General features: G+C 51.7%; 1 protein-coding gene across 1 annotated transcript in view; it reads right to left on the bottom strand.

Moving 5' to 3' along the window:
• Positions 1-1,878: 1,878 nt before the first annotated feature.
• Positions 1,879-26,877, bottom strand: part of Anks6 (ankyrin repeat and sterile alpha motif domain containing 6) — a 33,355-nt gene continuing 8,356 nt past the window's right edge. Inside the window, exons 4-16 of the mRNA XM_050156091.1 lie at positions 25,986-26,190; positions 24,139-24,245; positions 21,259-21,407; positions 20,869-21,067; positions 20,098-20,147; positions 16,958-17,161; positions 15,546-15,699; positions 13,416-13,603; positions 11,059-11,242; positions 9,571-9,638; positions 7,626-7,742; positions 6,602-6,698; positions 1,879-2,909 (exon numbers count right to left, since the gene is read on the bottom strand). Of these exons, the coding sequence (XP_050012048.1) occupies positions 2,860-2,909; positions 6,602-6,698; positions 7,626-7,742; positions 9,571-9,638; positions 11,059-11,242; positions 13,416-13,603; positions 15,546-15,699; positions 16,958-17,161; positions 20,098-20,147; positions 20,869-21,067; positions 21,259-21,407; positions 24,139-24,245; positions 25,986-26,190 (1,772 nt within the window). The 3' untranslated portion in view covers positions 1,879-2,859. The remainder of the gene's footprint in view (positions 2,910-6,601; positions 6,699-7,625; positions 7,743-9,570; positions 9,639-11,058; positions 11,243-13,415; positions 13,604-15,545; positions 15,700-16,957; positions 17,162-20,097; positions 20,148-20,868; positions 21,068-21,258; positions 21,408-24,138; positions 24,246-25,985; positions 26,191-26,877) is intronic.

Genomic DNA, 26,877 nt, shown 5'->3' with positions numbered 1-26,877 from the left:
CCTGGTCAAGGCATGTGCCAACTGAGTAACATTCCTTCCTATAGGCAGACCACACACATTGGTGGACACCTGGTGTCATGGTTACTGCCAACTTGACAGAACCTGCAATCACCTGTCTCCGGGAAGGACTGCCTACAGATTAGGTTGGCCTGTGGGCACGCTTGCGAGGCATTTTCTTAGGTTCCTGAGGTGGGAAGATCTACACTTGTAGTGGTATTTCATTTGTATTTTAACAAATAAAGCTTGCCTAAAGATCAGAAAAGTAAAACAGCCACACTGGCCAGCTTCACAGACCAGGCAGCAATGATACAAACCTTTAATTCCAGTAGCCACACTAGCTTGCCATAGAAACCAGGTGGTAGTGGTGCACACCCTTAATCCCAGAGCTAGAGAGGAGCTCTTGGTCTCAGTCACACTCTGAGGTTTCCCGGAGGCAGGATCATCATTTTCAGACTGAGGCAGAGCTAAGAGCCAGTGGCTGGCTGCTCTGCTTTTCTTACCTTCGGGTTGAACCCCCACATCTGTCTCTGAATTTTTATTTATCGTGTTCCACACGCTGAACGTGGGTGGCACTGTTTCATGAGTTTGGCCTTGGACAACGAAAAGGAGAACTGGGCACATGTCCGTGGCTCTGCTGACTACAGATGCGACCACCTCCCTCAAGCTCCAGCCTCCAGGACTCCCTTGTCATGGTGGACTGTAACGTGGAACAGCGAGCCAAATGAACCCCTTCCTCCTCTTACGCTTTTGTCGGCAGCAACAGAAAAAACCAAGACCTGGGCACCGCCACCTCCATGCGTCTGTGATGGTGAGGTCACGTTGGAACATGATTTCCAATCCCTTTGGAAATGCTCTGAGGAACTTCTGGGTTAGATATACACTGTGCTTACACCTTCCAGTTCTGGGCTCCATACCAGGGTCTTGCAAACCTAGAGGCAAGCACTCTACCACTGAGCTTCACCACAGCCTGGCTGGGTGGACATTCTATGTTTTCCTTATTGAAGGCTCTCTCCTGCTTCCTACTTTTTCATGGTTATTGGTGGGGGGTGGAACGGGAAATAAACCTGAAAAGGGCCCCAGGAGAGTGTTTCTTTTGAGATGTGGATTTCAGAAGTAAAACTCAAGCTACCATCACTGTGCCTCTTCCCAATGCAGGGGGAACTCATCAGGGTCAAGGCTGATACGTCCACTGGAGACCTGGTGTCAGGGTAACTTGCGATTGGACACCCATTCCTGTCACTTCTATCTGCTACTGACACCTGCCAGTCCATTCTTCACTAGTCTGAATTCCCCTTTAGCTAGCTCAGCACACGGGGCACCTGTACCCCTCTGGGGGAAGCTCCCTCCTGGCAGTGCTGGTCTCTGAGTGTTTTTCCTCATGCAGAATTGGCCTGTCCATAGGCTCCCCTGTCTCCACACACCTAGACACCACCTTCTGTTTGCCTGTGCTCCAGGTGGCTGAGGCACAGTTCTTTACAGAAACAAGGAGAGCCTTCCAAGCTATTTATAGCAAGCACTTTGTACCCCCTCCCCACTGTAAACAAACTCCAAGGAGGAAATGACAAAGTAACATTTGTTTGGTTGCTGGCTGGGTTACTCATTGCTGACAGGCAGCCAGACAGCAGGAAGACAGACTCAGAGGTGAGACCTGCATTCAAACGAGTGTCCCTCATTAGCTGGGTTTGACCTTCACAAAGCCGGTTACTATCTGTGTGTCAACAGTCCCCAAACTGACAGGAATTAAAGGTTCCAGCTGCCTCAAAGGGTTACCGTGGAGATGGGGTAAGGTGGGACACAGAAACACCCTGCAGCATGTTACAGGGGCATAGGAGGGACCCCCGCTGCATGCTGTGCCCTGAAGAGCACAGAGACAGGAGACACATTCCCCATTTTTAATATATGCAGTTTGGCAAGCAAAAGTCTTTCCAAGAACCAAGTCTTTATGTGGAAATAATGTATGTCTGAAATGAAGAAAATGAGAGCCAACCGCAGGGCTGAAACGAAATGGCACGGCCAGCTCTGACCATTGGGTGCAGACACCCTAGTGTGGCTTGGGACAAAGTCACACCCCAGCCCTGCCACCCGGGTATCCTGATGAAGATGCCTGTGTCTATTGGTCTTGGGGGGGGCTCCCGTGGGAAGCAGGACCCTGCTCTGAGGTGCCCTGGAGGAGCTGAAGACAGTGAAGTGGGCTTGGTGCTCTCGTGTGTGGCTCTTCATATCCACAGCGCCCTCCTGCACCTTCACCTCACTGTCCATGTGTGCTTCCATTGGGCTGCAACCACATGTGTGTCCAAGTCTGCTCCTGGAGAGCAGTGCCCCAAGAGCAGGCAGAGCCAGGCCGATCTGCTGGAAGCACCTAGAAAGTATGACACTCGCGAGTGTCCCGGCTGTCTCTTCATGGCAGCCTGCAGAATTTGGCCCCAGCGTCTTAGGGGCAGCATTACGTGTCCTCACATGTTGAACAGGACCCGCTGGTGATTGCTTAAAACGAACAAGGACAGTCAGAGTGGGGTGCTGCACCACACCTTCTGCAGGGCTTCACCTGTGTGCAGCATCTTTCCTGGAAGGGTCGGTCCCAGGCCTTGAAGGGTAGCACCTACTTGCATGTAGAGGTTAGGGTTTACATCTGCAGCCATGTGGCCTCCATCTTAGCCTCTCCAAAGCATTAGCAAGAGAGGTTCATCCCTTGCCCTTGCACACTGCATCAGCCAGTCTTCTGTCCGCTTGCTGTGAGTTCCAGTGAAGAAATAATCCAGGCAAGAGAAGGGCGGCGATTCTCTGCTCAACCCTCAATATCCCTGGGCTCCGATGCCAGCAGAGCCATCACAACCACAGCTCCCTCTTGCACAGCTGCAGCTACCTCTTGCTAGACACTGCTTCTTCTGCCTTTACCCATCCGGCCATGGCTTATATCGTCGTAGATGGACAGATGGAAGAAAGAGGGAGAAGGGGAAGGAACAGATTTAAAACATGCAACCATTTTTGAGATTCCTACCATCTATACAGCTCCAGGGCAAAAGGGGCTTTCTGGCCTCCATCTGATTTTGGCATCTTGGGACAGCTGTTCCCTGGTAATGTCAAAAGGAAAACTGAGGTTTGGGAGATGAAGCAGCATCCTGTGCATTGCTTGGGGAACAGTGGCTAAGCTAGGGCTGGGCCCGCCCCACGTGCACGGTTTCTTTCTAGTGCTTCTGCTCACTTCAATAAGGGACGTCAGGTGATGGTGATATAGCGGACATATTCCCTGGACATAATCCAATGAGGGTAGCTGCTGCCACTTACCTATCCCCCCCCATCCCCGACTGTGCCATGTCCACACCTGCCCTAAGGACCACCCAGGTGGAGCCAGGGATCTCACTAATGACTGAGTGCTTGGCTCACCATACACGTTATCACACATCCCGACATGGCTCCCACTGGCTGGCTGGTCAGGGGCCATAGTGAGTCTTTCTGTGTTCTCAGAGCCAAGTGGGTCTGGTGTGGGGCAGATGCTCAATCAATGTCCCAAGGACAAAAGGATAAAAAAGGAAACTTTGTTCTTACAAATTTTGCCGGCCTTCTTGGAATGGTGTGGGTTAGAAAGAGGTGGCCAGAACATTCCAGCAGGATGCTGGGCAGAATGCCTCCCACTGTGCAGTGGACAGGAAGCCCACTGAGCAGGGTTCCTGCCAGCTGAGTCAGGGAATTCCCTTACCCTGATGTCCTACAGACAAGCCGGCCACTTCTGCAGGGCTACTGAGAACAGAGGTGGTGATTCCCGAGGACTCCGGCCTAGCTCAGACTGAGCGCTCCTAGCAGCTTGCAGCTGTCACTGTTCCAGATGAATCAGGGCTTTCTCAGGTGTTCAAGGGACCCTGGTCTCACAAGGACAATCTCATGCCTTTGGCTTTGACTAGTGGTGTTTGCCAAACCTTCCTGATAGAGAACCTGACCCAACTTCCACAAACCCTCCCGTCAAAACCTAACATCTCATGGGACTAGTGTTCCACAGAGTGCATTCTGGGAATTACTGGAAGTCATTTGGAGGGCTGGGAACAACCATGAGCAGAGAAGGGTCCCCAGAAGAGATGGTGACAGCTCAGAAAGGATGCCAGGGCTCTTGCCAATCAGCATGCTGCATGGGAGGAAGGGGCTCAGAACCATCTGAGTGCAGTAAGGGTAAGAATGGCATCGCCCAGCGCCTGTCTGTCTCACACGAACCCCACTGTCCAGCCCTCAGGTGAGGTCCGGGAGGCCTGTCCTGTAGAAGCCAGCTCTAGTGCACCTGTCTCACAGGTGGCCATCTGAGAGCCGTCCTGATCATGTAGGCATGCAAGATGGGGTAACAGCAGGCAGCACACCCATAGCCTCAGACTCAATGCTGGGGATTTGAACCTCAGCCAGGGGTCACCTCTGAGGACACTGGTCACCCATGACAAGTAGCACTACTGCATCTAACTCCAGAGGTGGACAGAACGGGGAGGGCCTGGACATGTCGGCCACCAGCTCTGACGCACTCAGCACTGATACTTCAGGGCTGCTTTCTGCCTCCTGGGTCTACTTCCTCATTACAGTGTGACATTAATCAGTGCGGAGGACAGATGACCATGCCAAGAAGCTTGGGCACATAACATGAACTTAGTGAGCATGTCTACTTAAAGCAGTGGTTCCCAACCTGTGGGCCGCAGCCCCTTTGCCAAACCTCTATCTCTAAAAAGATTTACATTATAACAGTTTATAACCGTAGAAAATTACAATTGTGAAGTAGCAACAGAAATAATTTTATGGATCTGTATTAAAGGGTCACATTTGGAATGTTGAGAACCACGGCCTTTGAGGGTAGTTAGCAGACAGAAGCCTTCCTATCTACTAACAGTTTTAGTGAGCAGGGGATGTGAGGAACAAGACACCCACTGGATCCACGGGGCCATCAGAGGAAAACATGAGGCTCTGGGCAATGTGGTGGCCAAGGCCTCTAACAGCCAGTATGGAGGGACACATAAGAGATGGCCCAGCACAGCTCATAGAAGAACCACTGTCTGCGAGGCGCCTCTTGCGGACCAAATGCTTGAGCTGCACAGGCCTCGCTTACCACATCCCTGGCCAGCTGTGTGGCCGGTCCTGCCCCTGACCCCAAGTCCACAGCACAGAGCCTACTCTTTCCTGCTGTTCCTGAGACTGGGACTCCCTGCTCACAGTTTTCCCATCAAGATTCTCCAGACATCTCCAGCTTCTCTCTTATGCCCAGCACCCAGTATAAAATAGAAAGAGTGGATTTGAAAAGCCAGTCTCACCCTCATACAGTAGAGAATACACAGGCCAATTAACTTTTGAGGGTCACAGCATTAATAAGGTAGAAAAGAAACCCCAAAGTTTATATTTCACAGTCTTCTGAGCCCCCAAAGTCCTTTCGCGCTCCCCTCCCCCCCCTGTTTTTTGAGACAGGATTTCTTTGTATAGGCCTGCCTGCTCTGGAACTTGTTCTGTAGACCTGGCTGGCCTTAAACTCACAGAGATATGTCTGCCTCTGCCTCCCAAGTGCTGGGATTGAAGCCCCAAAGTCTGAGACAGTGCCTCAGTTTCCAGTATGTGCAGAAAGTCGTACCTGACTCTGGAGGGGATCACGGGGCCCAGAACCTCATTTCCCTAGCTCTCTACCCTGTAGATAGGGAAGGCAAAGGCCACAAAGGAGGAGGACCCACACAGTGGGTCTCCAGGCTTTCCAGCAGAGGAAAGCATCCTGTAACCTGACATTTGCTGCTTCTGTGCAGCAGCCGCAGTGAAGAGATATGGTAGTGATGTACACAGCACAGAAGAACCATGTGCGTATGTAGGGACACTAAGAAAGGCCAGGACTGGATGACTGGGACTACCAAGAATGAGTTAGAAGTTGTTGTTCTGTAGCAAATGGTTGCATGTATCCAAGGCTGGTCAAAAACTCACTACGTAGCCAATGAATACTTAGAACTTCTGATCTTCCTGCCTTCACCTCCATGAGTGCTAAGATTACAGGCACATATCATCACATTATTTATGTGGCCCTGGGGATTGAATCTGGGTCTTCACACTAGACAAACACTTTACCAACTAAGCCTCATCCCCAGCTATAGGAGGAGGTTTTGCAGCAAGATGTAGCAGGAAGGGCTTACCTTCCACCTCTCTCCCCTATCTGTGGGTAGTGTTGCTTAAGCCACTGCAGGAACTACATTTCCCAGCCTGCTTTGCACCCAGGTAGAGCCATGTGATGACTGAGGACCAATGAAGCATGAGCAAAGGCATTTAGGAAGAAGCTGGGTTTGTCAGAAGCAAAGACTTTAAAACTCCTGAGGATGGTAAGTCACCAGGTGTAGTAGGGGTCCCCACGTCACTGTATGAACCCCACTACCAACCAGGAGCATACTAATGGAATGTTGGGAGAGACTCAGTCTCTACCCATAGGAGTCCTCAGTCTCTCTACCTATAGGACAAGTATCACCAGAGCTGTTCTGGTGGATGGGCCAGTGAAAGGGCCAATATGTAAAGCGGCAGTTTGGGGCAGTAGCTTGGGCCCCGGCTGTGTGCAGGGGTGTTGATGCTCAGGGCGCTCACACTGATGGTCACAGCAAAGAGGCTCACGTACAGGGACTGTTGCCAGGGGCCCTGGTGTTGCTGGCGCTGCTCTCAAAGGAAGAGTGGAAGTTGTGAATGGTTTCCTGTAGAATCTGCCTCTCACGCCCCTGTGGACAGAACAGAAGCACACACAGAGGTCCTATTAGATCTGTGGCTGTTCATCAACTGACTGCGGCTGAGGCTCAGTGCACACTTGGAAAAGCCCGACCGCTCTGGAGGGAAACGACTACCTCGTCACCGGGCTGAGTCAGACCAAGTCAGAAGCTCCCAGTGCCCACAGTGACAGCTGCTGAAGGGAGACCCTAGCGCAGGGGTCCTGTCTCTAGTTGAGGTATGACTAGGGGGTCCCACCTGGCTCATGGGGAATGTTTCTCACTTGCACAACTTCAGGAATGCAATAGGATCCTCACAACAAAGCCCTAGCCCCCAATTTTGATGTGGGGAAAGGAAGAGGTTATCTGTTTCCTCAGCCCTAGGAGAGCTCCCCTCCCCCAATGTCTAGGTGAGAAGCAGCAACAGACACATACAGATTAAACATGAACTAAAACCCAATAGCCCGGGTTCAAATCCCGGCTGTCCCATTTGCTTCTCCGCCTCTCTGGGCCTTGGTTTCCTTATCTGTAAGTGGTACTAAGATAGTAGCACAGCAGGTGGGGTCCCACCATGGGACGCTGCAGGGCCTGGGAAGCTCTGTTAGGAACCTTAGTGCATGCAACAGCCCTAGTCCTGATACTCTGGACAGGACAGGGAAGGAATGCCATGTCCTGAGATCCCACCCACAGCTATTCTGATCCCAGGGTTGTCAAACCCATCCCTCATGGTTGAAACCACATAAGGAAATGCATATGTAAATTGCAGGAGAGGCGTCTGCAGAGGGAACAGGCTGCATGGAGAGGTAGTGGGCTCTCAGTCACGAGAAGTGTACATGTAGGCCACCTCTGTCACCCGCCACAGGAGACACAGAGGGACCATTATGACGATCCTGGTGGTCTTCGGCGTTTGTACAAGGCAGGTAGGAAGCTAGAACACTGTACCTTGCCTGCATTCAACTCGGAGATGGCAGCCAGAATCTGCTGCCGGGAACCATCCGTCTTAATACCCAGCTCCTGCAGGTCGCCGTCGGTGAGAGTGAGAAAGGCTTCCATGTCCACCTGGGGGGAGAAGGGACACTCTGGGGGACACTCCCCCTACTGCACATGAACCCGTTATGACTCACTACTTCCAGGTCCGGTCTGACTCTTAAAGACAGCTAACTGTTCACAGCCCTAGCCCTTGGCTTTCTAGCAGAGGCACTGTGGGAAGACTGGGACATCTTGGGGACAGGGATCTGAAGGACTCCACGTTCTGCCACTAGGCAGGGAATCCCCATGTGGCCGTATACAGCGATACCGGACCCTGCACAGCAAACAGGCTGCATGGGTGCAGTCAGCACACCCTCCCCTCCACAGGACAAGAGAGGTGCACTGGGGAAGGACAGAGTGAGAGAAAAGCAGGGGCAGGAGACGAGAGAAGGGCCATGGGGGACTGAGGCAGAGATACCAGCAGGGCCATGTGCCCCTTGTCTGTGCAGGTGATATGCTGCCTGCCTTCCCGGCCTGCCTGGGTACTGAAGAGATGGCCCTGCTATAGGAGAAAAGCTAACAGACTTCTGATCCAGGAAATTGGGGCTGAGAGATGGTCAAAGTGGCCCAGGTAAAGACATCCCACCACCCCACATGTGGGACAGCAGCAGCCTGAAACCCAGGGGCCAGGAACATGCTCCCATACCCAACAAACCCAGTCCTGTGCCCCAGACCCTGCACACAGAGTGTGGGTGTGGTGGCTGGGTGAGGGTCACACACCTCATGAATCAGAAGCGAGGTACATTCTGAGACAGAGTCTATGGACACGGCAAAGCAGAGCAGGCAGCAGCCGGAAATCAGAAGACGGTTCTTGGAAATGAGGAAACCTCTGTGGGAGTCCCAAAGGCCAAGGAGACAGACAGGACAGGACAGGAGGAAAACCGAGGAAGAAGGCTGCACACACATCTGTGTCTGGAGCTTTCCCTGCGTCTCAGGTTTGGTGAGGATCATAAGTGACAGTACTCAAGACAGCTGTCATGTGCTAAGCTGCAGCAGACTCCTTCTCCAGTGACCACAGCCCAGGGCTGGCGGCCTGCAGGGGGGTTTATTGGGCAAATACAGTGAACTTTAAAATTTGATTGTTGTATAACCCACTTGCTCTACAATTCACCAAATACAGCTGTGCTTAAAGTATGCATCTGGATTAGCACACCTGGCATCAGGCCATCCTTCCAGGGAAATGGCCTCAAGTATCCCAGGGTGACCTTGAACTTCCTGCCTCCACCTCCTGGAGGCTGGGGTTGGGTGCACAACCACCCCTGGTAGGTGCAGTGCTGGGAGATGAAGCTAGGACTTTGGGATGCTAGGTGAGCAGTCTACACCTGAACTACACCCCAGCTTTGGGACATTTTCATTCCCTGTTTGGAAGCCTATACCCAGTGGCCGTCACTCTGAATTCAGCCTCAATGTCTCTCTCTAGGCCCCCTCCCCCTCTCTTTTTCTCTCTCTTTTATATCCCCCAGATACTCTCACTCTTTAGTCTAGGATGACCTGGGACTTGTAGCAATCCTCCTGCCTCAATGATCTGAGTGCTGGGATGACAGACATGAGTCACCACGCCCATTTGAAATGTGGTTTTTGAGTGCTTGTAGGTGCGCACTCAGATGACCCTTGACACTGTTTCTAGACACTTCCCAAACTCGGATTAACATGTGGCTTGTGCGAAGCCCATACAACAATCTTTCTTTCAATTCAGAAAAGTGCCTGGTTACAGACTCCTATCCCAAAGTCAAACTCAGGCCCCGTGCCACTGGGAAGGACTCAGATGCAATAGTCGCAGGTGGACAGGAGGGACTCACACGTGCAGTCTTTGTTTTAATGGTAAGTCTTAGTTGACACCCAAGAACAACACCCTTACCTCTTGCTCCTCAAAGATGGGCTGGTACTTCTCTAGTGATAACTTCTTAAGTATTCCAGTCAGCTCGTCTTTGTGAAAAAGAGATAGGGATTAAACACACACACACACACACACACACACACACACACACACACACATATTCATTTTGGAGTCTGTAACACACAGCAGGAGTGGGTCTTGCACCTCTCTAGGATATTAGTATGAGCCCCTAAGGAGCCCTAGCACAAAAAGGTATCTTGGGGTTGTACCCCAGGTGACTGTGGCCATTAGGTATGCTCAGCTATTCTCTCCAGGCCCTAGCTCTCTAGAAAGCCAAGATCAGTCTGTGGAGACCAGGGTGTCGTGGGCTGATGGTCCCGGGACTGCAGGCAGCAGCAGATGCGGGGAGTTCTAGCTACTGGGAATGAAAGGTGCCAGTGCAGAGCATGCATTCAATGCTGCGGCTGAGGCCAGAGTCCTCAGCTGGGTGAGAATGGCAGCAGAGTAGGCAGGCGCGGCAGATGAGTTGGGGGGAGGGGGCTCACATGCATGGAGCCCATTACCTCCCTAGAGCAGGGGTGGCAGAGCCAGAAGGACTTAGATCAGGGTATGAAGGTGGGCATCAGACAAGGTCAGGCAAGGAGAGGGCCCAGAGCAGTGTCTGGGACTAGAAGAAATCAAGGACATGCTCAGGAGGGACTTATTGGACTAGAGACACCAAACAGAGGACACACAGGCTGACAGCCAAGGCAGGAAGGGAGGAGAACAGTGTGGATGGATGACAAGGAACAAGATGCTGTTTGACAGAGGGGGAACTGAGACATCTGACAATAAATGAAGGAACAAGCTTTGCAGATATCTGAGGGCAGAGCACTGGGCAGCATCCAGGGAGTGTGAGCAGCAGGTGCAAAGGTCCTGAGGTAGTGAGTTCAAAGAAGGTCATGGAGAATGGGTTCCTTCTTCACTCACTCAGCAGTGACTATCAGTGTGGCGTCTGCTTGCTGAGAATTCACGGGTGGGGAGGTCTCTGTGACCTGAACCCCTGAAGTTTTGCTTGGACCCACTGATAGAGTATTTACTGCTCCTTCAGCTGGGTGGTGAAGATGAAAAAAGCTTGACGCTGCCCACTGAGGTCTGCCGAGATCTGGAGAATGCATTCCCAAAGCCCCTGGGTCCACACTCACCTGAAGGTTGCTCCAAACATCTCCTTCAGATGAACCAATTAATGTGTTTTTCTTAAGCTGGTTTGAATAGAGCCTCCCCCACCCACTAGCAGCTGTAGGATACTGACTTGTCTAGTGCAGAGAGAGATGGAACAATTGGGTTTGGAAGGCCCTTCTACAGGTGTCTGTGCATATCAGCACAACAGCCTATACTCAAATCCCATTGAGTGCACTAACAACCGGGGAAGGGAAGAGGTGTAAGATCTTGGCTGGTACGGCATGGTTCTGTGCTGCGAGGTCATCATGGTGGAGGAACAGGTGTGGACTGGGACCTCTGGGGACTCACCCTCGTCTGTGATGGTGCCGCTGCTGGAGCCCCCACTGCTCTTGGACTGACGATGGGAGGACGAGGAGGACACCGAGGATTCCGCAGCTTGGCCTTTGGGAGAGGGCGAGGGCGTGAGGGTAGGGGACGTGCTTTTAGAGGCAGCAGACGTTCCAGATGGAGGCCGTTTGCTGGGGTCCAGTTTCTGCGCAGGGCATAAAACAAAAATTGAAGCCATCACTGGTAGCTGGAGAGGATGAGAATGGATGCTGTATCTTGGAACACAGTGGTACCTACTCAACAGTACATCTAGCTGGGACTGAGAGATGCAGAGCAGCAACAAGACCAGGAAGCCTGGGCTTGGGTGCCAGGAGGGGTAGGGTTTGTACCTAAACACTACTGAGCCTCCCATCTTCTCATGGAGTTAAGCCCCTTAGATTTACCACTGCTCCACAGTTTTCAACCTACAGATTCTACACATTTTACTAAATTTAAACACATTTCATTTTCATATAATCTTATGTAAATTATACTTATAAAATGTCAAATTAAAAAGTCTAATTGTTGGGGCTGGAGAGATGGTTTGGTGGTTAAGAGCACTTGTTGCTCTTGCACAGAGGACCCAGGTTTAGTTCCCAGCACCCACATAGCAGCTCAGACCCATTGGTAACTCCAGTTCCAGGGTATCCAAATCCTTTTCTGATTTCTGTGGGCACCTGTAAACACACATGTTACAGATACACAGATGCAAACAAAAAGCTCATACGCACAAAATAAACTGAGGGTTTTTTATAATATTCTAATTGTTTACTGTTAGTATAAAGATATTCAACTGACCTCATGTATTACCTACCCCTTTATTCTATGAACTGCAGTACTCTTGTATTCTGTGGACTGCAGCCCAGCTTTGGCCTCCTATTCTGAGCTTCCTAAACTAGTTTATTAGCCCTGGGCATCTACACAGATTCCTTATAGTTCATATATGGTCAGGCACACTGCATAAGGGCAGGAGTTTGATTTCTTCCTTTCTACTCTGTCGCCTTTTCTTCCCCCGTGGTACAGGTTGTCAGCTGTGAGCACCCTCAGTGTGACAGTATCCTAGTTCCCCATCAGGGAAGCGTGTGGTTTGAGGTCAGTCTGGTCTACAGAGTGAATTCCTGCCTCAAAAACAAAAACCAAAACAGTCCCAAATAAATATATGTAGAACTTTAAAGTAAGCGAGGCATAAAACAATAGATGTAAAAAGAAAACAACTGACCCCCCTGTTGTAATTACAGATGTTGCCACTCCTCTGGGGGAGTTGATGGAGTCAGGGAATCAGGATACAGAGCACATGAACCACACTACCTACCAGCCAACCACACCAGGGATATTCACAGAGACAGCAAGTGGCTATGGGACTCTCTCCAAGACAGATCACACTCCAAGGCACAAGACAGACCTTGGCACTCTTACAGGAGGGGGGCAGAAGTGCAGCAGAGCCGAGCTACGCATCAGAAACAGGAAGATTCCTAGAAAACCCTCAAGTGACTGAAAAGCTAAAACAAAACACTTATGACAGCCGATTTCTTTTCATCAGAACATACTTGTATGTTGTTAGAGTTGACAGATATGGCCACGTGAGGTAACAGTTAACAGCTTACGTGCCTATTTCCAACAGCAATGACAGAAAGCTAAGTGACACCTAACACTGTTAATAAAACTATCAGGACAGAAGAAAACATTTAGACAACAAAGGAGAAAACTATCCCAAAAGCCCTCAGCTAGTAGACTTATTTTGATGCGTAGCTGTGAGTAGCCAAGTAGAAAATGCGAAAAGAGAAATACTCTAGTTACATAACTTTCTGTGTCTTATAAAGAAAATGCATCAAAATATCAGGAGGAACTTTTTGGTCTATAGCTGAACTCTAAAATAAACGTAATTATACAGGTCCTTCACATAAATAATTCTGAACATAACAGAAATAAGTTCATGTGTTAGGGAGAAACTTCCGGAACCAAATTATAAAAGGAACTGAAATGTTGAGGATTTTCTGAGAGAGACTTGGGATAAGGGAAAGTTGTGGAGCCAGTAACAGCTGGGCAGAAACAGACATTTCTGCTGAGACTCGAACCTAAGAGCTGGGATGTAGCTCAGTGAGTCGGGGGTTAGTGTAGCAGGCTGTGCCCACCCTGTTGACCCTCTGCTCTCAACAGTGAACAGTGTGTGCAAGGCTCACCCCTATCCCCACTGAAGAAGAGGTGAGGTGAACACAGGCCTGCAGGGGGCAGATTCAGACCTCTGCAGGAAGCTTAGGAGCGGCCACGACTGCAGTACCCCGAGGCTCGCTCCTACCCCACACCCCAGTTCCACTTGTGGGTCACAGGAGAACAAGCACCTTGCTGCTGGAAGTTCCACTGGAAGAGCCACCACCACTGCCCACGAGGGAGGCTGGAAGCTCAGGCGGGCTGGAACCTGGCGCTGGCCCCACGGGACTGGACCGCTGGCTGGGCTTCTGCTCAGACAATCCAGCTGCCTTTTTCCTCTGAGCAGCGATCTGGGACAAGACACTGTCTACGCTGCCACCTGAGGAGACAGAGACAAGAGTGAGCACCAGGGTAAGAGTCCGTCCTGCCTCATGGTGGATTGTGAGCTGGCTCAAGGCTCAGGCTGGGAAGAGTTCTACACAAGGGCTCAAAGGGGCTGGGGTCGGGGAGGGTGCCGCTGTCATGGTGAGAAGCAGGGTGAGTAAGAGCCAGCTTGCTTTTGCTCGTCCCAGGGCCAGAATGAATGAATCCCTAACCCCACAGAACTCTGAGAGCTTGGCTTCTAATGGCATCCTAATAGCCATTTCCCCCCTCAGCTTCCATGGAGAGGGGTTGGGATGGACACACAGACACTTAATTCCTGGGGCTGTTCCCAGGAAGCCACTGGCAACAGGAGCTCATGTAGCATTGTTGTCGGTTACTCCCTGCCAGGATCCCCTGGCAGCACTGGAACATAGGGCAGACTGAGTAGCTGGGTCTAGTGGTGCAGGCCTGGAACTGAAGCTACTGGGAGGACTGAGAAGGAGGACTGCAAGTTCAAGGCCTGCCTGAGCAACTTAGTGACTGCCAACCTCACGGTAAAAAAAGAGAGAGGGGGGGGTAATAGAAGAGAGCTTGCTGGCAACAAACTAACTGCACTAACTTTTTTAAAAGGCAAACTGATGGCACAGCTATGGAGTTTAGACTACAGAGATCAGTGGATAGACCTGAAAGTATCACCTGGGGGCCAGCAAGATGACTCACTGGCTAGAGGCATCTGCCAAGGCCTAAAGACCTCAGGGAAATCCCTGGGACCCATAGGGTGGAAGGAGAGAACAGACTCCTGTAAACTATTCTCTGACCCTCACTCTCCTGTTATGGCACGTGCGCAACCATGCGCGCACACACAGACACACACACACACACACAGTCACACCACAAAATAAATTAATTCTTTTTAAATTTCGGGAGTATTTTCATGAGCAGGATTATAGGACACAGTTCACTATGCAGCGGCCACACCAAGCTCTGAATGCAGGGTGGAGAGCACCGAAGAGCAGCAGCAGACATGCGCACAACCACCTGAAACACTGGTGACACAGAAGACACCCCCCAACATCCCCCCCCCCCGTCCTCAGGGCTCTGCAGCAGGTAGCCTGGGTTCACCTCAGAGGTATATAGCCTCAGGTGGGTCACTGGAACCCCGGCTCCCTCCCCTGTAATATGCAGAAGATGACATAAACGAATTGTTCAGGGACCATTTAAATGGCTCAGCATCATGCCTGGCACAGTGTCCAATAAACCATTCTGGCTATAAATATTCATAATATGTACAAAATAAAACACTGCAAAGTTACAGCAAAAATGTTGGTGATGAGTGAGCCCTTGTGGGTGAGCTTATATTCCCTACCCCCCACCTTTCTTGTCTTTTGGCTCATCTGGTCTTCGAGCTTTTATTCTGCCAGATACATATATGCTTTATGCAGTGGCCTGCCACGGTGGGTTCCTGTCAAAGAGCTGGCTTTGGCTAGTCCTTAAAGTCTTTGGGTGGACTTGGAAGTATGCTGTGGCTTAGAACTCTGGGACCCCCTGCTTTGACATTTCCTTGCCTCCAGCTTGCTGGGTAAGCCTGGGTACGTCTCTTTCCCACTCGGCACTTGGGTATCCTTGTCTGTCTGATGGACGTTAGAACAGAAGCCCCCTGAGGCTCAGCCTTCAAGAAGTTTGCACCCGGAAAGCCCTTGGCATGTTTCTCCATTTCTTATAACATTTTTACAAGTACAAAAAACACTATGGACTTGACTTCTTCCTTCTCCATCCGGCTTCATGTCAGGAAAATGAGTGAAAGCAACCCTGAATTGTTAGTTCATTGAAAGTTCTCCAGCCACACCAAGAAATGGGCTGGCGTGCAGCCATTTCTGGTACTGAGTGTAGATGGAGCTCAGAGCCAGTTGGTGTGCTGGCCAGGGACCATGCCATCTCCCGGGCCTGTGGCTACTCACCTGAGCGGTTATGCAGCTCCCCGCCCAGTCTGCTCATGCCCCCAATGCCACTGGCACCTCCTGAGGAATGAGGTGAATGGTTGAAGCTCCCAGAGCTGGCAGGGGAGGTGGGGCTTCGGGAGATGCTGGGGAATTTCACTGGCCTGCCAGTAGCCTGCAAATGCAAGGTGGGACCATTTAGGACTGGGCCTTTCTTCCTGCACAGCAGCAGAGCAGTGCACACATGCTGTGCCCATCAGGGTCCCTCCCCCATGGAAAGAGCTTGCTCCCACTGCTAACAACCCATTAACTCGGGCTGAGCCCAACACTGGCCACTTGACTTCAGTCTCAGGGTTACAGAGCCCTCCAGGCAGTGTGAAGGAGCCCACTCCCTGAAAGTCACAGTATATCCAAGACAGGTCTATCTGGGTCCAGCTTCCCTCTGCCATGCTACCTCTGCTGCTGAAACATCCCCTACAACTAAAACAACTCCTGAAATACATCCTCCAACTCCCTCCGGGAGGCCAGTTCCACCAGGTGCCAGTGTTCTGACCATGTCCCCTCCAGGAGGACCTGCTCCCCGCTGTGACACAGACTTCCTCACCTGTGGGAAGTCCCTTTGCCTCCAGGTCCTCTACCAGCCATCTCCCTCACTCTTTATCATGACACCTCGTCCTTTGGTCTCAAAGGCTTGGCTCCTGTCATGCTGCAGTTCCTGCCCCAGCACCCTGGACATCCACAGAGCCTGACCACAAACTGTGAGTGCAAGCTCACTCTAACCACCCACTCTGTTGATCCGCAATGGCCTGCTGGCCACTCAGACCTGCCCCCTCTATGGCCTGTCCTCAGTCCTGGCCTGGGCATACTAGAAGCACTCCTAAACATAAGATAAAAATAAACAAAATCAGAGCAGAACAGAACAGAATAGAACAGGAACCTTCCTGGGTCACCTAGATACTCCCTAAGTATAATAATCTCAGGCCTCACTGTAACAAAGGGAATTCTGGCCAAAGAAGCTGAGACCCCAGAGGCAGGGGCTGAGGAGATACAGCAGCCACAGGACAGGGTATGCCTTGCAGAGTCTGCGTGTTATGTTACTGGGCAGAATTGCCACTCTAAGCATCAGCAGGGGCACAGCCCTACCACATACACTGCAGCACACACAGCATGGTAAGAAGACATCCAGCCTAAGGTAACAGAGCAGTGAGGCCTCACATCTGCGCTCTCCCTCTGCTGGGGGATCCTGGAGGACTTCCTGGCTGCCCACCCGCCCCCCACAACACATACTTGTCTTCTGGGTACTCAGACACCCCTTGTAGGCTCCATGTTTCATGGAGTCGGTGAACACCGTGCTGAGGGGATGCAGGTCTCTCTGCTTGCACACATCTGGATCTCTGTGAGCAGTGCCACAGCCCAGCAACTAGATCACTTACGGTGTCTGTGCCCACGCAGCCCACAGGGTGGGCCCTGCTGGCTCTTGGGGGCAGCACGGTCTTTGTGGGGTCTGCTTTTCCGTTGTGACACGTGCGGGACCTGTCCGAGCTCCACAGCTCGAAGCTGGATGGGGGCAGGAAGGGTGGGATGACGGCCTTCAGCTTGTCACTGGGGAGCCGGGGAAAGGGAGCTCCATTCCGTAGCTGAAAAAGACGAGCCAGGATTAGCTGGGCCCAGGGAGCTCCCACAAGGGGAGGGGTGGGTGGGGAAGGATCCAGTTTTCCAGCACTGTAGATGATGGCCCTGCTGCCCACTTCTCCACTGGAAACAGGCGCCTGGAGAGCAGTACGGGCTCTCCTCCCAGTAACCCAGGGCACGGTGGCAAGATGAGGGCATGGACAGGAGACAGAGGATCAGAGGGATGAAGAGACGCTAGAGTGGGGGGCAGAGGGGAGGGGGCCACTCTGCAGTGGCAGAGAACTGAGCCCAATGATCCCAGTGCAGGGAAGCAAAGCACATTCCAGATATAGACCAGACAGGATGTAGGCAAGCCTGCAGCCCCGGGGTGCAGGAGGAGGGTGCAGTGCTGCAGAACCTGCATGTGCCAGGCTGGAATGTAGGCATAAGGGGCAAAGGCCGAGGGATCCAAGCCCAGCCACACCCTGCCCATGCTTCCAGCACTGACATTTTAGTTTCACACTGTGAATATGTGCTGGGGTGGGTATAAACCCACATAGCTCTGATGGCTGGACATCTGCATTCCCATGTCCACACTCATGGTAATTAAGAACAGACTGAACGTAGCGCCATAGAGTGTCCTCTATGGGGACAGACACCCCACAGCCAGCTCTGCCTGGGGGAAGGCAGGCAGGCATCTTTACACCAGTGGCTGCAAACATCCACCCTGGAGCCAGCAGAGTCATGGACCAGCAGCTACCCATCATGGGCTACCGAGTGCGCACACTGATCCCCTCTGGTGCCCACACGCAGCGGGGCAGAAGAATGCCCAGGCTGAAGGCAGGCCCCCAGGCCTCCCTCACTGGCTAAGTTGTCTCTCTGTCAGTCGGTGAACGGGTGTCACCCTCTCTGGCCTCTACCTGAGGGGAACTAGGTTAGATACTCAGGTCAGCCAGCCCACCACAGATGGGTACTTCCACTCCTTGGGCAAAGCTGCTGCAACCCTTCTGGAAGCCAATGACTTTCACAGTCTTTGCCTGAGGAATAATGGGGAAGGAGATAGCAGTACACGGATGTTCAGCAGAGCTGTTAGAATTACAAAGAGCTACAGACCACCCCACCCCCCAGCTCCCATGGGTCTGCTCTGGGTGAAGTCCTTCTGTGATGGACTGTCCTGTCACACGGCTGTTAAACATGATGCGGCTAAACAAGGTTCTAATGACGTGGAAAAGATCATGGTAAATTGTTAATAAATTAGGTGGAAATTGTAATACCACCGGTCTTGTGCGACTCTGGGAAGGTTGAGTAAAGAGAGGAAGTGCTGAAGTATTTGCTGTTATTAATATAACATGATTTCACTATCTTAAATGCTAAAACGGCTTAGGAAAAACACACCAAGGGATGAAAACCAAAAAATGCCACCATGACTCACTCTGGATGTGTGATCGTGATAATCCTGAGTGCCATCAATTACACCTGGTAGCCAGGTAGAGGGTGGACAAGGGCCAGGACCACTCTGTGCTCTGCAGCTCTGGCCCTGTCCCTTGTCAGGCAGGTAACTCAGGCTTGCCTGTCCTTGACAATACTTCCCCCTGCTGGCCAGAATTGGAATTGGGATCTTGGCTCCAAGGTGCTCTAACCTGGAGACTTTTAGCCCAGACAACAGCAAGACAGGAGAGGTAACACAGTCAAGGTCACATGGTGCTTATTCTGAGCCAAGCACTAGGCTGAGCCTCCTGGGGGAACGATCTCATTTAAAAGCCACCACTGTGGTGACAATCACCCAAGTTATAGTGTGCAGCTTTTCTGCAGGAATCCGCCCTCCACATCTCTTCAGCAGGGGCATCACTGGCGTTTAATAGGGACTGACCACCTGGAACAGACTTGACGGGCCAACCTTCTGCAGTGTGCTGTGCCCACGTGAGCAGAAGGGACATGCGGGATCCACACCCTCTTCCTCAATCACAAGCTGAATGGTTTTCCTTCACCATGATGTTCAGAGTCACCACACAGCTTCAGCCACAGAACCGAGCACAGACGGAAACCCCTGGAGCTACAAGCCCTCGAAATCTTTCTTCCTTTTAATTTGTACTGAGAAGATTCTGTTTTAGCAGTAGAAAGTCTAACACAGGCTGTAACAGCCAGAGCTCTGGAAGCCGTCTTGGGCTGTGAGGTAGCCTTGGTAACAGATGACCGGTCATGCACTGCAAACTGGGAATAGAGGAATTTGGGTTCCCAGCTCCACGGAATAAGTTGCTGTCTTATTTGCACCATTATCACCTCAGGGACTATTTTATACTCTTAGCTTAGCCTAATTCTAAGTTTATAGATCAGGAAACTTAGGCCTCTCCTAGACTAGAAACACCCTTCATCTGCTCGCCCATTTAACCAGGATGGCGAGTCTCCCTGACAAATGCTGACCATCAGTCTGTCCCCTCTAGTCCCTATAACACGGACAGGACTTGGACTTGGCCATCAAGATCTGGGGATGTGTTTCCAGTGGAAGCGTGTTTCCCTAGTACACAAGGCCCAGGTACTGTGTAACTTGGCATGATGGATTCCCCTAATCCTAGAACTCAGGAGATAGAGGTGCAGGGTGTGTGTGTTGAGGGGTGTCTGAAGTTAAGCCACCCTTGGTCACACAGTGAGTGTCAGACCAGCTTGGATTACATGAGATCCCAAACGCTCATAAGGTCTCGTTCAAAGTTCAGGACTGGCATCTGTTCTGACCCCTATAGGAGCCAGTTTTCATTCATTGGTGCCCATTCTGATCATCCATCTACCTGTAGATGCCATGGGGGCAAACACTCACACCCCTCCTCCTATCAGGCAGCTAGGGACTGGCAGCCACCATGCCGAGCTAATAGAGGGGCAGCAGTAACCAGCACAGGTGCACCTACTCTTGTCTCTCCCTACTAAGGGACCACAGGCCAGACACTGCTTCTCTGGGTACCCCACTCACCATGGTTGTCAGTAACACATCTTCCTTCTCTCTTCTCGAGCTCCCAGGACCTGTAAAACAAACAGAAGCTTCCTGAAATGCCCCTCCCTGTGACCACAGCCTGCAGAGTGGCACTGGGGGCCCCACGTCCTGGAAATCCAGCTCTCCTGGGGGCTTAAATATTTAATAGCAATTGGTGTTCAATATCTAACAGATGGAAGGCATTTAAAGGCATCTCAGAGGATGTTTTCAGCCTCTCCAGAAGCCGCTGCCATGCTGGGTCAGACAGCGACATGCCCACTCAATGGTCTCTCTAACAGAGGTGCCAAAGGAGTCAACCCAGGATGGAATCTGACTGCCAGAGGGATCTTATCCAGTCCATTTTTTTCCAGTGTGGAAATATCCTTCGGCAACCTGGTGAGGTTGTGCAGTCTGTTGAACGCCCTTGGCGCTGTGTAGCTTAGTAGCTCACTGCAGGGACTCATTGTATTTCGATGCATAGCACCACAGCCAATCACACTGTGCAGGCAGCAAGTGTCAAAGGCAAGAGAGGCAGTGCCTGGCCTCTGGTCTCTTAGCGGGGAGTGAAGAACTAGAACACAGGGCTCCAGTGCTGGTTACTGCTCCCCACTTTATTACATCCCTCATGGTGTCTACCTGCTTCTAGTGTCTTCCAGACAGGCCACCCCTCCTGTGTCTCATCCCCACACCATCTTATGGTCAGCAGTTCGGGGGCAGGACCTGGGCCTTGGTGCCTCTGCTGACAACTACCCCAGGTGCGGCCCTTCTCACCACTGTCTTTGGTCGCATGGGCTGCTTCCGGTGGCCCAGGGTGGCTAGTCCTGTCCTGGGGGGGCGCCCGCATGGTCGAGTCCAGTGCCAGCTCAGGCTCATCAGAGAAAGGCAAAGGTTGGTTGGCAGCCAGCCCACGTGGCAGGGTCTGCATAAGTTTCAGCTTTCGGAACCTATTGGACATCCGGCTCCACCAGGACTGTGTGGGAGGAAAGAGACTGAAGGAGCTGAAGGGACAAAAGAACAGGCCCAGGGACAAGGGTCCTACTCCATACAGCTTCCCCCTTCCTAGGTCCCAGGCAGGCACTGCCAATCCACCACAGCACCCTTCCTTAAATATCACACAGCTCGCCAAATTCTTCCCTAGCCCTTTCAAAGAGGAAGGCCAACCTTCAGGCCTCCCTTGTCATCCGGCAGCATGGGGATGCTCCAGGGTTGCCTGGCCTTTGAGTGGGGCAGCGGGGGCCGGTGGCTGGGCCGGCCTCGGTCCTTGTTCACTTGCATGCACACAGATGCCAGCAGTCGAACAAGTTCAGTGTCTACGGGCACAAAGAAACAGTGTTTGACCTGTGAATACATATTCCTGGCCCCGGGGAAGGACCCAAATCAACCCTACCCAGACTCTGAACTCAGTCCTGCAGCACCAGGGGGAGCATAACCCCTGAGGCCACAGCTCAACCTCACCTGTCCATGTACTGTTCTGAGAGGAACCCTGCCCTTCTCAGAAGTCAGGAGACTGGGTGCTGAAAAGCACAGGCTCTCAGCCAGACTACCGGAGTCCCTAGTCTGTCTCTGTCCTGCCCTCAGTCCCTCTGTGTGGCTCTAGGAGGTGGCACTGACCCCCAGCACATAAACATGTCTTGAGGGTTTCAAGGGGGTCCCTAGGGAGCGCAGGATGCACCTAAGAGGGCTTCACACCGCATTATCACTTCCTGCAGGCGCCTAGGACAACCTATGGAAAAGGCTTGCTATTCTGTCGACCCAGAAAGCCTACAAAACCATGCACACCAAGAGGTTCAAATCTTCATGCTCACTTTGGATCCCTGTGAAACTGCCCACACCATCAGAGGTATGCACATCTAAAAAGCCACCAAGTATCCCGAGGAAGTCTTTAAAGAATCAGTGTGTGCCGTTCAAGCTGTGCAATTGGAGAGCTGGTGGGAAAGCCCAGGCCAAGCAGTAAGGCTGGCTGCATCAGTGGCCTCCAAAACAGAGCGAATTTGTTTTTCTTTGCACGTGCTGAAAATCGCAGAGGGTGATACTGAACTTAAAGCTTAGATGTTGATTCTCCCGTCACTGAGCATTTCCAGGTGAGCCGAGCATCTAAGTCAGGGGAACCCATAGAGGCAGCTGACCTGAGCTCATGGGAGCACATGGACTCTGGACCAACAGTCAGGGAGCCTGCCTGGGACTGACTTAGGCCCTCTGCATGTGTGTGACAGCTGCATAGGTTGGTCTCTTTGTAAGGCTCCTAGCAGTGAGGGGGGGGCTTGGTCCTACTTCAATTTGATGTCCCATGCTTTGTTCAAAGCCATAGGCCTGACTCTTTCTGAATGAAGGAGGATTGGATGGAGAGGAGGGTAGATGGGAATCAGGGGAGGGGAAACTGTGGTCAGTATGTAAAATAAATAAAAAATGCGAATTAAATAATAAAAAAGATGCACCATCAAACTTAAGCTTGTGGTCATTTTAACCTCCAGGTGAACTCCCCTGCCTCCTTGAGATGACCTCACTGAAAAGGATCACACTGTCCCTTAAGAGGGGGCTGCAGGGAGGCAAACTACATCCCAGGGCAAACTGCAAAACATAGCCTTTGGCACCAGAAAAAATTCAGCATAAAATAAATGCAAATTTAAAAAAAATTTAAATGTACTTTTAGTTATTATGACCTCAACTGGATTTTTAAATTATTATTATTATTATTATTATCATTATTATTATTATTATTGCCTTGGACAAGAACGTGAGGAAAGCACTCCCAGCTCCTGGCCCAGAGAAAGCATCCATCTACAGTGGGGAGCGTATGGTCAGATCCCCAGGAGGAGGTCCTGTGTGGGACCACCTGCACTTCCCTGCCACTCCTACCTGCCCATCCTTTGCAGACCCTGTAGGATGCAACAGTAAATGAGGAAAACAGAGAAAGTACCAACCAACTCTCTAAGCCTTCGATAACAGACAAGTGTTTGAGTGAAATTTTGAACAAAATTTTCATTTAAAAACCCAGGGGTTGGAAAAACAGCTTAGCAGTTAAGAGCTTTTACTCCCCCTGCAGAGGACCTGGGTTTAGTTCCCAGCACCCACAGGGCGGTTCATGTCAGGCTGTAGCTCTAGTTCCAGGGGGCCCTTCATGGGCACTGCATATATGTGCTACGTAGACATACATGTAAGCAAACCAATCATACATACAAAAACATGTTTTTAATCCTAAAGAAGTCCCCAAACACTAAGAATGGGTATGGTACATGCCCACATGACAGTCAGGAGGCTGAGTTTAAGGCGAGCCTAGAATGAACAGTGAGACCCTGTCTTGGGGGGGTGGGGAAACTAGGGTGTAGTCTGTTACCAACCTAACATGCTGAACCCAATCCCGAAAGCCCACGTGGTGGGAAGAGAAAACCAGCTTCCGCCAGTCATCCCGACCACACATATACCATGGCACGCAGCAAATGCAGTTTTTTAAAAAGCCTCCATTATTATAACTTGGGGTTGGAATCCCAGCTTAGGTTCAAAGTCAATGGCTCAGGAGGCCTCTGACCTCCTCTGTGTCTAGACTGAACCTCCAGGATAATCAAGATAACGACTTGCCAGAGACCCAGCCCCTATTCAGAAGCCCCAGGCCTTAGAAGAGGGCCAGTGGGGGGGGGCAGAGGGGAGCAGCAGGGCCATTGACAACCCAGAGGCTGATAAGGTGGACCGACTAGTGCAGGACCTTGGCCTGCAGCCTCCTTCACTTAGCTTTTTTTGTCAAAGGCCCTCTATGTTTCCTGCAAAGTCACTCAGCATTTCTGGCTGTGACCACAGAATGGGTCTAGGTCCTAACAGTCTGCAAAGCCACGCGCCCTTGTTTGTCCTCTCTCCCATCAACTCCACAGCGGCTGGTGCTGGGAGGCGGTTAGCAGAGGATGTCCCAAGGGCTGGGGTGTGCCCTGACACCTGAGACTTGTTTCTCTACAGTGTATCAGCACAGGCTCATACAGTTACGGGAGGCACTGTTTGGTCCCCAGGCGAGGACGGGCATGGAGGACGGGCACTGCCTGCAGGTTTACTCACCGGGATCATTCAGCAGCATCACCAGGTCGAAGGCCGTGTACCCATTTTTGGCACGCAGAGCAACATCGGCCCCTTGATTGAGCAGATACTTGACGATTTCCTTGTTTCTGGGGATCAAAGGGGCAGGCAGTTAGCCTCCCTGTTCTCATGTGGGTCCCGATCACCCTACAGCTCACGTGCGAAGGTCTGGTCACGGCAGGTACTGTGCTCCGTTAGAGATGGGGCCTTAGAGAAGCCTACTGGTCATGGATGTGCCCCAAAGGGGATTCTGATCTCTGCACTGAGCACTTGTCTGGGCACTCGCTCCCGGCCTGTGGTAGTGTGAATGTAATTGGTCTCCACAGTTCATGGGGAGTGGCACTATTAGGAGGTGTGGTTTGTTGGAGCGGGGATGGCCTTGTTGGAGGAAGTGTGTCACTGGGGTGTGGGCTTTGAGGTCTCATATATGCTCAAGCCACGCCCAGTGTCTCAGACCACTTCCTGTTGCCTGCAGATCAAAGATATAGAACTCTCGGCTCTTCTCCAGCACCATGTCTGCCTGCACCGCCACCATGCCCCACCATAATAACGGACTGAACCTCTGAATCTAAGCCACCCCATTAAATGCTTTCCTTTGTGAGAGTCGCCGTGGTCAGGTCAGGTGGTGCTGGTGCTCACTTTAATCCCCAGCACTTGGGAGGCAGAGGCAGACAGATCTCTGTGAGTTTGTGGCCAGCCTGGTCTACAGTTCCAGGACAGCCAAGGCTACACAGAGACCCTGTCTTGAAAAAAAGAGTTGTTGTGTCTTCACAGCAACAGAAACCCTAACTGAGACACTGCCCATGCCATGGATACTTTCGCCAGAGGTTGGAAGCCTTGGGACCCTTCCAACTTGAACAGCAACCTCTAGACCATGAGCCAAAATAAACCTTTTTCTTCATAAATTAACTGCCTCGGGCATTTTGTTAAGAGTGACACAAAATTGGCTAACCCACCGAGCGACAGGAAAAGTGTGGCTGTGTTCCCAGACCACAAGCCTGGCAACAGTAACCAGGCACACAGTCCTCAGATGTGTAAGCAGGGCCCGGACAATCACCATTGTTCTCCGGGCCCATCACGTCCTATCGCTCAGCAGTTCAGGGGCAAATGTGCCTAGTATCAGTCCTAATGCCCCTTCCTTAATGACGATAAAAACCAGGACCTCTGCCCTAAAGGGCTCGGTCACTATGCCTACCTCTCTGTAGGGAGGACCTCCAGAGACCTCCTTCTAGAAGCTTCCTCAGAGTTAGCGATTTTAAGCTTATCAGATAAGATAGCCAATGCAGGAGTGTGTTGTAGCCAGATGAACCGAGCAAGAGGAAAGCCCCTTAGGAGAGCCAGGACCAGGACATTGAACTGCTATAAGATGTCCCCAGAGGGGACTGCAGGAGGATGATAGCCCTCCTGGCTGGGAGGATCACATTATTATAAAGGTGGTCAAGATGACTATCGGTGTCTAAGGTCATAAAAAGCCACTGCTCATATCACAGAGGGGACACTTAATGGAGGTCTCTGAACTGCCATGTAAAAATTCCAAATGAACCAATCCCACTGATGAGCTGAACACAAACTTGAGAAATGTATCCTTCTGCCCAGGATGTGCCCGCTGCAGGGTTTCCACAGCCACTGGGCAATTCCACGGTAGGCCAGCAACAGGAGGTTGGCTGAACTGCATCCACACCCATTCTGCCTTTCCTGCAGGCCTCAGCATTGCCCTCGAAGCCCTGGGCTACAGGCTGCATCTCGGGCCAGAAAACCCCATTTCCCCAGCCAGGGCACTTGCTTGGCCTCACATGGAGGACATTGCAGAGCGAGTGGGAGATACAGACCCGTGGTAGGTGGCCTGCATGAGGGCCGTCCAGCCGTGCACACTGTCCTGCTTGTCCATGTCTGCGTGCTTCTCCACCAACAGCTGTACCAGGGGCAGCTGCCCTGTGACGGCCGCCAGCATCAGTGGGGTTGCCCCGTCCCCATTGACCAGGTTCACGTGGTTAGGGTCTTCATCGGCGATCTCCTTGACCAGTTGAAAGTTTCCTACAAACGGCAGGAGTCCAGGTGACCCAGGGAGACCCGTGGTGACCTGTGGTGACCCATGGTGACCTGTGGTGACCCGTGGTGACCCATGGCGATCCTTGGCCCTGGCACCACAAGCTCACGCATCCAGGTGTTTCCCAGGATGAGCATTTGCTCCATCTACCTCTGCTGTGGTCATGGGGCCACTAAGTTGGGTGAGAGAGGCACTTCGATCCCTGTGTCTATGACAGATGGAGACCAGCACTTGAGCAAACAGAATTACTTCCTGTGTCACAGGGAGTGAACAAACAGATGTACTTCCTGTGTCACAGGGAGAGAGAGTGAGGAAGGGTCACAGGCCTGAAGAGGGAACATACAGATGTTGAGTGGAGATCCAGGAGGGCTGCCTGGAGGTGATGTCTGGATCTTGGGAGATGGACCAGTGGGTAAAAGTGTTGCCATGCAAGCATGAGGACCTGAGTTTGAATCTCCGACTGAGACAAAAGGTAGACACATGTAGCGTGAGTATCTGTAATCTCAGTACTCCCTTAAGGAGGCACGGACACGGAAATCCCAGCAGCTTGCAGCCCGCCTGGCCTGGCATATGAAGCAGAACATCAACAAACCCCCTCTCATTGTAGACGGAAGGAAGGTGGAAGATGAGCAACACTAAAAGCTGACCTCTGACCTTGACCTGAAGCCTTGGCA

This window comes from Alexandromys fortis, unplaced genomic scaffold (assembly GCF_014885135.2).
Source record: "Alexandromys fortis isolate MF-2015 unplaced genomic scaffold, M_Fortis_MF-2015_v1.1 scaffold_92, whole genome shotgun sequence".
Taxonomy (NCBI): Eukaryota; Metazoa; Chordata; class Mammalia; order Rodentia; family Cricetidae; genus Alexandromys; species Alexandromys fortis.
The sequence above is the reverse complement of the archived record's forward strand: the minus strand, read 5'-3'. Positions and strand labels throughout refer to the sequence as shown.